Source organism: Arachis ipaensis, chromosome B09 (genome assembly GCF_000816755.2).
Source record: "Arachis ipaensis cultivar K30076 chromosome B09, Araip1.1, whole genome shotgun sequence".
In the NCBI taxonomy this organism is placed as follows: domain Eukaryota; kingdom Viridiplantae; phylum Streptophyta; class Magnoliopsida; order Fabales; family Fabaceae; genus Arachis; species Arachis ipaensis.
The window spans coordinates 17,375,928-17,386,771 of NC_029793.2; the positions used below are offsets into that span (position 1 = coordinate 17,375,928).

Sequence of the window (10,844 nt, forward strand, 5' to 3'; positions counted from 1 at the left end):
AAATATTTTTTGCAATAAAAAAATAAAATCAAATAATTTTAATTTAATAATATCAAAAATTAAGGAAAAAAATCAAAATCAAAGAAACAGAGAAAAAATCTCCAATTATTCATGTGAAAAAAAGCAAATTCCAATTGCTCATATGAAAAAAATTCTAATTGTTCATCTCCTAACGATTGTCTATCAACGGCTTTGCTCTTGTTGTTGCATCGTCCGCGAGATGTGCAAGTTGCTTGCGCACAAGAGCATCTTGAAGCGGAAGTTCTACACCATCGTGGACATTGAGGATGTCAGCCGCGAGGAAGTGATCCTGCGCCACCTTCAGAGGAGCCCAGCTATCATGTCGCTTCGAGAGGCCTGCGAGAACGATAATACGGTTCATCTCGTCATGTGTAACACCCTACTACACAGAGTTTTACGCTTAAGTCGTAGAGCGGAGGTAGTGTGGTGTTACGGACCTCTAAACAGCAAAATAGATACATAATAGAGAAGAGGATAATATACTAGGAGCCTTGAAACAAAATGGTAAACAAAAAATCGCGAAAATTAAAAGCGCAACGCTTAACGGAAAGGATTACTTACGTGCTAAGAAACCTAATAGGAACATGATAAGGATAAGCAAAGGAATAAAGGAAAGCCAAGAAAACAGCATAACTAGCCCCTGATTCAGCCTGCGAAGCTAAGGCTGGCCGAAGGATACATATATACATATAAACATACATAAGTGTCCCCAAAATACAACAAAATATCAAAATAAACTCCTATCTCTCCCTCAACCTCTAAGAGGAGCAGCGTACATAAGTTACTTGGAGAGTAAGCTATATATATATATATATATACACACACACACACACACACACACACACACGCACACACATATATACAAACAGAAACCAAAATACACCCAAGGACTACTTCGCTTCCCAGGATCCAGACGCCTAGCGAGGAGCCTCTCGACCTGCATCTAAAAAACAACAATACAATATGGAATGAGAACTGGAGGTTCTCAGCATGGTAAAAGTGCCACGCGTATAATAAATAAGGTCCTGAAAATGTCATAGGCAATCCTAAAACTCCGTTATTCAGTTATCCAACTTAAGTACTAAACAGAAGCCATAAACAAGGGTAGTGTTCTAAATCTACCTAACTTACTCAAGTTCAATCCTAACCTAACACCAAACCATTTCTCCGTTTCCTCCATCCCTCCATGATTCATAATGCAACAGAAACAAGCAACCAAGCAAGTTCACGTACAAATAATGAGCAGATAGTACAAATAGCAAGTATAACAGATAGCAGGTGATATATATATCAATTAGGCAAACCCAGGAAATACATAGCAATCAAAACAAACAAATGCATATGATGCATGCCTGTCCTATGGCTGATGGGGCCCATTTGTCGGTTATCCAGCTAACCCGACAAGTCCGAAAACCTTAGACTGTCCCCTGTCGTGCATCCCCAAGAGTCTATGCATAGAGTTCACATTCATTTATCATATAATCACTGAATGGGGGCTATCCATACCCGAGAATTTATACATGCCCGGTCACCTTTACGACATATTGTCAACAGAGTATCGAGATTCAACCTGGAACACGTGGTGGCGAGCCACGGTTTTTACCTAGGAAAACTCGTATCTCAGATATCATTATTCATAAGCCATGGCAATTATCATCAATACATCATCAAATATCAAGCCTTAGCGTTAAACTTCGTTAACATTCTTATTTTCTTCATAAAAACCACCATTTACAAATTTCTTCACCCTCAAGTTATCTTGTTTTCCTAGCTTCTTTTATCTACTGGACCTAGAACCATACTTTAAGCCTTAAAGGGAAGAAAATGGAGGTTTAGAAGTGGTAAATTAGTTTAAAAACAGTCAAAATCGGTTTTTGCAGCAGGCAGCATCCAGACATACGCGTAGGCCACGCGCACGCGTGGAGCGTACATCAAGTCACGCGTACGCGTGAGTCATGCGTACGCGTGAATATGAAAACATGCGTACGTATGCCTCTCACGCATGCGTCGGCAAAACTTCACGCCACGCGTACGCGTGGATGAGCGTTTTTCCAAAAAATTTGGCAGAATGCCTTGCAAGCTTGCAGCAACCAATTTTGGCCATCCTAAACACAGATTTAAACACTAAACTTGCAACGTCTATAATTTTCTCTACAAAATTTCGTTTTCCACAAAGTTGATATCAATCAAAAGCTCTTAAAACCATCTTTTATTTGCAATAAATCACAACTCAATCCAAAGGCAAAATTTGTGGAGTAAATTATGGACTTCCAAAGTTCATCAAAAACTGGTTTTTAACCAATTCCCAACCAAAACTCATTTTCATCAACTTAAGCTTCTTACCATTAAAACTTGCATTATAATACCATATCAACCCAATTCATCAACAACCATTGCCAATATAACCTTGTTCATCAATAATTATCCATATTTACCTCATACATCAATAACCCTTCATTTGTTTATATCAACTCTTTACCTATACTAACCTTCACCATATATTTATCAACCTTCCATCAACATGTACCATTTAAATGCCATTAACATAAATCAACCCTTCATACACATTAATCCATTAACTTGACATAACAACTCTTTATTAACAAACACCAACCATAATCCATCAATATCAACATCAACACAACCCATTATAAGCAAGTCCAAAAGTATGAAATTAATAACCTCAATACTTCATAATTCCAATTTATGTTCATCAACAATTTATTCCAACAACATTACAAACTACTCATTAAATGCAATTAACAATTCAACTTATTCTATGGTTCCTCTAACTTAAGTTTTCACAACACCGTAAATATTAAACGTGCGAAACTTAAACCATACCTTGGCCGATCATTTAGTTCACCCAAGGCAGCCTCACAACACAAAATACAGCCCTTCCAAGCTCAATTAAAACAGCCCTAAACCAAGCTTTGATCACCAACAAGCCTTCAATTACTCCCAATTCAATTCCAATGCTTATATACCCACTTAATCTACACCTAATACATATACATGCTTCAATTTCAATTTTCCCATTATAAATACAAGATTGAGCTAGGGTTAGGGTGTTCTTACCTTACCCATATGTTCAATAGCTTGATCTCATAAGTCCCGGAAGCTAACTTGAACCTAGAACACAAAAATTGGACAAGATTCACTATAGGTTTTCAAGTTTACCAAAGAAAGAGAGATAGAGATTCTGAACCAAATATGAGACTTACAAGTAAAATTTTTCGGATAAAAAGGTAGAGCTCGATGCGCTGGACGCGTGGCCGCAAACGGTGCGGCGATTGGAGCCCGGACGGAGGAGTTATGGTGGATCAAAGGTTGTAAAGGTTGAGAACTCCTCCTCCCTTCCCCAATTCTGTTTGTGTTCGTTGCATGCAATGGGGAAGAAGGAGAGCTGCTGTTTTGTTTAAATGTTTCGGTCCGGTTGGACCCACAGGCCCGATTTGGGCCCCGATTCAACCGGTTCGGCCCTTCTGGTTCGATTTTGGGCCAAATTTTCGAAATGCCTATCAAAATTCTCGTTTCGACGAACTCTATCCTATTTTGACATTAGTTTTACATTTTTAGCTTTCCTAATTAAAATTCAATTTATCAACTAATTATTTATCGATTTTAGCGGGGTTTACATCCTACCCACCTAATTAGGAATTTTGTCCCCAAAATTCAGAGGGAGTTACCTGAAAAGAGGTGTGGGTAGTAGGGGTGTTCAAATCCAAACCGATCCAAATTAAACCGCTCATCCAATCCAATTCAAACCGAAAATCGATTAAAACCGCACTAATTCGGATTTGATTGGATGATATTTTTTGCAAACCGCTGGATCGGATCGGATTTCGGATCTAATTTTCATAACCGATCCAATCCAATCCAAACCGCACAATGTGCTATAATATTATTATTTTATTATATTTACAATTATACTTATAATATGTTTAATTTTTTATATATTTTTATATTATTCATATATTATTATTATTTAATAAATATTTTATGTTCAAAATATTTTTTATTTATTTATTTTAACTAACCTATAATTTTATTTCTATTGTTATGTTATTATTGATTTTTTAAGATATTGTTGAGATTTATTATGTCATTGTTGATTATTTAAAATTTGATGTTGAGGCTTGGTATATGTATATAATTTTTTTAATTTATAAAACCGCAAATTCAATCCAATCCAAACCGCACCGCAAGTAAAATTAGTGTTCGGATCGGATAAATTTTTGACTTAAAACCGATCCAAACCGCACCGCGAATACCCCTAGTGGGTAGTCCTTCCACATCTCTGACTCAAGCTCCCAGGTATGTTCTTCAATACCAGCTCGACTCCAAGCTACTTTCACTAAAGAAACTTCCTTTCCGCGTAGACGCTTGATGCTGGTATCATCAATCCTAACCGGAGTTACTGAAAGCGTCAGATCTTCTCTCACTTAGAATGATTCTGGCTCAACGACATGACTAGGATCAAAAGTGTATTTGCAAAGCTGCGATACGTGAAACACATCATGCAGGTTCGAAAGATGTGGTGGTAACGTGATCCTATACGCCACTGGTCTAATTCTCTTCAGGATTTCAAACGGCCCAATGTAACGGGGATTTAACTTCTTGGTTTTGATGGACCTCCCTATTCCAGTGGTCGGAGTAACCTTCAGGAAGACGTGTTCTCCTTCCTCAAATTCTAAAGGCTTCCGTCTTCGGTCAGCATAGCTCTTCTGACGGCTTTGAGCTTCAAGCATTCGCTTCCGGATTCTCTTTATTTGCTCAGTGGTTTCACTTACCATTTTAGGTCCTATTAAGCTCTTTTCTCCTACTTCGTACCAGCATAATGGAGACTGACATTTTCTTCCATAAAAAGTCTTATATGGAGCCATTCCAATACTCGCATGATAGCTATTGTTATAAGCAAATTCTACCAGAGGCATATATCGATCCCAGCTCGCCGGTTAATCCAAAACACAAGCTCTTAACATGTCTTCCAAGGTTTGGATTGTTCTTTCTGATTGGCCATCCGTTTGAGGATGATAGGCAGTACTTAGGCTTAATTGAGTGCCAAAGGCTCGCTGAAAAGCACCCCAGAACCGTGATATAAAGCAAGGATCTCTATCCAATACAATGGTGGAAGGTATGCCATGTAACCTCACAATCTCATTTATGTATAAGCGCGCCAACTCCTCCATAGTACAACTTATCCGAATAGGCAGAAAATGAGCTGACTTGGTGAATCGGTCTATGACCACCCAAATAGCATCACAACCTGTCTGAGTCCCTGGTAAGTGAAGAACGAAACTCTCGCGTGATCTAGAATTTTCACAATAAATTCACGTTGTAAGTATAGCTTCTAGACCGATAAGAATTTCTTTCTTACAAAAATTTTGGTTGTCACAAGTAACAAACCCCTTAATAAATTGATAACCGAAGTATTTAAACCTCGGGTCGTCTTCTCAAGGAATTGCAGGGAGGTGTTCTTATTATTGGTTATGCAAAGGTATAACTTGGGGTTTTTAAAAGGTTTGAACAAGTAATTTAATTGACAAGAAAAATAAATTAATAATTAATAAAACTCTTGGCAAGGTATGAGAATTAGAAGTCCTATCCTAGTTATCCTTATCAACGGTAATGAGAATTGAGTTTTAATCCCACTTAGTTAAGTCAAGTAGACTAATTAATTTAATTCTCAAGTCCTAGTCAATCCCTGTGGGAAGACTAGCTTCAGAGCGATCCAAATCAATCAGTAATCTGCCAATTTCAATCACTGCTGAGTTTGACAACTCAAGTGTTACCAATTACTTAACCAAAGCCAAAAGGAAGAAAATATCTAAATTAAATTAAAAGTATCCATATAAATAAAGCTAAGCAAAGTCAAATCTGAAATACCTCAAATTATATTAAATAAAACATTCAAATCTAAACACAAAGAGTTCATAAACAAAATTTGAGAAAATAAATAAAAAGAATATTAAACCTGGAAATTGAGAAGAGATAATCCTAAATCCTTTAAGAGGAATCCTAATCCTAAATCCTAAGAGAGAGGAGAGAACCTCTCTCCCTAAAAACTACATCTAAATTATGAAAAGTGAATAATGGAAGACATGTTAATGAATGGATGCATTCCCCCACTTTATAGCCTCTAATCTGTATTTTCTGCGTCGAAAACTGGGTCAAAAATAGCCCAAAAATTACCGGGGCGATTTTTGGTATGTTCAGGTTGCGGAAAAGTGACGCGGAAGCGTCGTCCACGCGTTTGCGCGGATTGGGTTTTCGCCCGGTCACACATCCGTGTGATCCACGCGTTCACGTCGCCTGGCTTCGAAGCAGCTATGGCAAATTATATATTTTTGCGAAGCCCCAGACGTTAGCTTTCCAACGCAACTGGAACCGCATCATTTGGATCTCTGTAGCTCACGTTATGGTCAATTTAGTACCAAGAGGTCAGGCGGGACAGCTTTAGCAGTTCCTTCAGTTTCTTGTATTTCTTCCACTTTTGCATGCTTCCTTTCCATCCTCTAAACCATTCCTACCCTGTAATCTCTGAAAACATTTAACGCACGTATCACAGCATCGAATGGTAATAAGAGAGGGTTAATATTAGCAAATATAAGGCCAAAGAAGCATGTTTTCAATCATATCACAAAACCAGGAAGGAAAATGTAAAACATGCGAATTGTATGAATAAGTATGCAAAGACTTGATAAAAACTACTCAATTAAACACAATATAAACCATAAAATAGTGGTTTATTAGTAAGCCCAGTACAAAATCCATAGCAATGCTCTCCCATCTCCACTGTGGAATTTCCAAAGGTTGAAGGGACCCTACTGGTCTTTGGTGTTCAATCTTGACTTTCTGACAAGTTAGGCATTTAAAAACATGTAACGCCACATCATTTTTCATTCCTGGCCACCAGAACATCGTTTTTAAGTATTGGTACATCTTGGTGCTCCCAGGATGAATGGAGAACCCGCTCTTGTGAGCTTCCTCCAATATGCTCCGTCGCAAATCTCCGACATCTGGCACAATTATCCGGCCCTTGAACCTCCACAACCCCTCTTTATCTTTTGACACTTTCCATTGCTTGTCTTTCTCAATCGTCAGCAAAATCTTATACAATTCTTGGTCATTCTGATGAGCCTTTTTCAGTTCAGCCTTGAAGTCACTTGAGATCTGTAACTGCTTAGGCATAAAGTCCCAAACTCCTCTCTGATTTCCAGTTTCAATCCTTGAAAGGCTCTCAACAACTCTTCCTCTCTTAGCATCATCCAAGTGGCACATAGGGATTTCCTACTCAAAGCATCTGCTACTACATTCGCCTTTTCCGGATGATAGTTCAGCTCGAAGTCATAATCCTTTAGGAGTTCTATCCACCTCCTCTGACGCATTTTCAATTCTTTTTGTTCAAACAAGTACTTCAAACTCTTATGGTCCGAGAAGACTTGAAATTTCACTCCATAGAGCTAATGCCTCCAAATCTTCAAGGCAAAGACAACGGTGGCAAGTTCCAAATCATGAGTTGGGTAGTTTCTTTCATGTGGGCTTAACTGACGTGAGGCATAAGCCACAACCTTATGATGCTGCATCAACACGCATCCTAAACCTTTCAAGGACGCATCACAGTACACCTCGAATGGTTCTCTCGGCTCAGGCAACGCTAATACAGGGGCGGTAGTCAATCTTTGCTTTAAGGCAAGGAAACTCTCCTCGCACTCGGGAGTCCATACAAAAGGAATATCCTTCCTGGTCAGCTTAGTCAAGGGAAAAGCGAGCTGTGAAAATCCTTTAATGAACCTCCGATAATAACCCGCCAAGCCTAAGAAACTCCTGATTTCCGTCACTGAAGTTGGCTGCTCCCAATTCATCACCGCCTCAACCTTAGCAGGATCCACTGCTATTTCTTGCTTGCTCACTCCATGACCAAGAAATTTCACCTCGAACTTCCAAAACTCACACTTGGATAGCTTGGCATACAACTTCCTATCCTTCAGAATTTGTAGCACTGTTCGCAAGTGTTCTGCATGCTCATCCTCAGTCTTAGAATAGATAAGAATGTCATCAATAAACACAATAACAAACTGATCCAGATATGGATGGAAAATTCTGTTCATGTAATCCATGAATATCGCCGGAGCATTAGTTAGTCCGAAGGACATCACAGTATATTCATAGTGACCATAGCGCGTTCTGAAGGCAGTTTTGGGAATATCCTCATTTCTGAACCTTATCTGGTGGTATCCAGATCGTAAATAAATCTTAGAGAACACACTGGCTCCCTGTAATTGGTCCATTAAGTCATCAATCCTTGGCAGCAGGTATTTACTCTTCACTGTAACCTTATTCAGCTGCCTATAGTCAACACATAAGTGCATACTTCCATCTTTCTTCTTCACCAGTAATACTGGCGCACCCCACGGAGATACACTTGGTCAGATAAAATTCTTACCCAACAGATCCTCCAGTTGAGACTTCAATTCGGCCATTTCTAGAGGCGACATCCTGTAAGGAGCACTCGAGATTAGTCCGGCCCCAAGTACTAAATCAATAGCAAAATCCACTTCTCGTTTTGGTGGAAATTCATCAATATCATCAGGGAATACCTCTGGAAACTCACACAGAACCGGGATTTATTCCAAGTTCTGATCATCACCTGAAACACCCGCAACTAACAACAATATTCCCTGACATTCGGCCCCAAAACAGTTTACCGTCATGGAATTCAGGTAGTATTTATTTACCACAACCGGCCCTTCAGTGTCTTCAGGCATGAAATACACCATTTTCGCAGAGCAATCTAGTAGAACGCGGTTCTTGGATAACTAGTCCAATCCCAGAATGAGATCAAGACCAGTCATCGGCAAACAAATTAAGTTATGCACAAAATCACGCCCTTGTATATGAAAAAGAACTTGGAGGCACCCTAACCTAGTCACCATAGCCTCATGGGTAGCATTATATACCTTTAAATCATATCCCAATACTACTATTTTCAATCCTAGCTCATCAGCCTTCTCAAATGCAATAAAAGTATGTGAAGCTTCAGAATCAAACAAAGCATTCAAAGTTTTACCCGCCATCTCACAGTTACCTCTGATCAGTGTCTCTGACCCCTCAGCGCCTACTGAAGAAGTAATGTATACTCTTCCTGGTTACTGCACTCTGCCTGTCTCATACCTCTTCTTCTCTGGGCAACTACTAGCCAAGTGTCCCGGCTGCCCACAGGAGTAACAGACTTCAGTCCCAAACCTGCATGGTCCTGAATGATACTTCCCACATCTGTGGCAACTCATATCCTGCTGTGGCTGCTTTCCCTGTCTCCTTCCCTGATTAGCACTAGTATTAAGCCTCCTGGAGTTGCCTTGCCCCTGATTGTTCTGAGGGACAAAGCCACCACGCTTGAACTGTCTGTCTCTGGGTGCAAAGTTTCTCCCTGTGGTCCTCTGGAATGGCATCCTCAAACTCCCTTTTTCTACTGCAGCCCTTCTAATACAATCCTCCGCCACCCTGCTCCTATTCACCAGCTCAGAAAACACTCGAATCTGCATAGGCGCCACAAAGGTCTGAATGTCACTCCTAATGCCTCCTTCATACTTTATACACTTCCACTCAGTAAAGTCCTCAGGAGTTCCCTGACAGATGCATGAGAACCGGCACAATTCCTCAAACTTACTGGTGTACTCAGTAATAGTCATCTGGCCCTGTTTAAGTTGAAGCACTTCGAGCTCTTTGGCATTTCTGACTGAGATGGGGAAATATTTCTTATAGAATTCCTCTCGGAATAACTCCCAAGAGATCACAATCCCATCAGGCTGCAGAATGCGCCTCATGCCCTGCCACCAGTGCTGAGCTTCACCATGCAACTGGTAGGTTCTAAACTCAACCCATTGTTCATCCGGAACCTGTTGAGCTTGTAATGCTCGCTCAATGGCCTGTATCCAGTTATCAGCATCGGTCGGATTCGAGGTCCCTCTGAAAGTTGGAGGGTGAACCTTCAAAAAGGAAGAGAGCGTCATTAGACCATTATCACAATTATTACCATTGTTCCCATTATTAATTTGGTTTCCCAGGGCTTCAGCTGTCGCTTGCATAGCTGCTGCCATATTGCCCAATGCAGCCATGAAGTCTATAGGGTCAGGAATATTCACTGATGCTTCCGGCATAGTATTGCCTATTCAGCCTCTACCTCGCCTGCGTCCGCGTCCGCGAGTAAACATCTGGTCCCTATACACACCAAACAAGTGATATCAAGTTGATCAGTCTCAATATCGCAAGTTCAGTGCTTTAAGTCCCAAATGCATGCTCATGAACATTTATGCCACATATATCAGTTAGATATCCTAATAGCACATAAACACATACACAGAGAATGCACAAAAGCACAATCAGTCTGTCCCCAGGCTCTATAGGAACGAACTGCTCTGATACCATAATGTAACACCCTACTACACAGAGTTTACGCTTAAGTCGTAGAACAGAGGTAGTGTGGTGTTACAGACCTCTAAACAGCAAAATAGATACATAATAGAGAAGAGGATAATATACTAGGAGCCTTGAAACGGTAAACAAAAAATTGCAAAAATTAAAAGCGCAACGCTCAACGAAAAGGGTTACTTGCGTGCTAAGAAACCTAATAGGAACATGATAAAGATAAGCAAAGGAATAAAGGAAAGCCAAAGAAACAGCATAACTAGCCACTGACTCAGCCTGCGAAGCTAAGGCTGGCCGAAGGATACATATATACATATAAACATACATAAGTGTCTCCAAAATACACCAAAATACCAAAGTAAACTCCTATCTCTCCTTCAACCTCTAAGAGG

At 39.9% G+C, this 10,844-nt stretch overlaps 1 protein-coding gene across 1 annotated transcript; it reads right to left on the minus strand.

Annotated features, from left to right (window-relative positions):
- LOC107615078 lies at nucleotides 9,174-10,184 on the minus strand. Its single transcript, XM_016317193.1, has one exon. It carries the CDS (start codon nucleotides 10,182-10,184, stop codon nucleotides 9,174-9,176), a length of 1,011 nt encoding a protein of 336 aa, XP_016172679.1.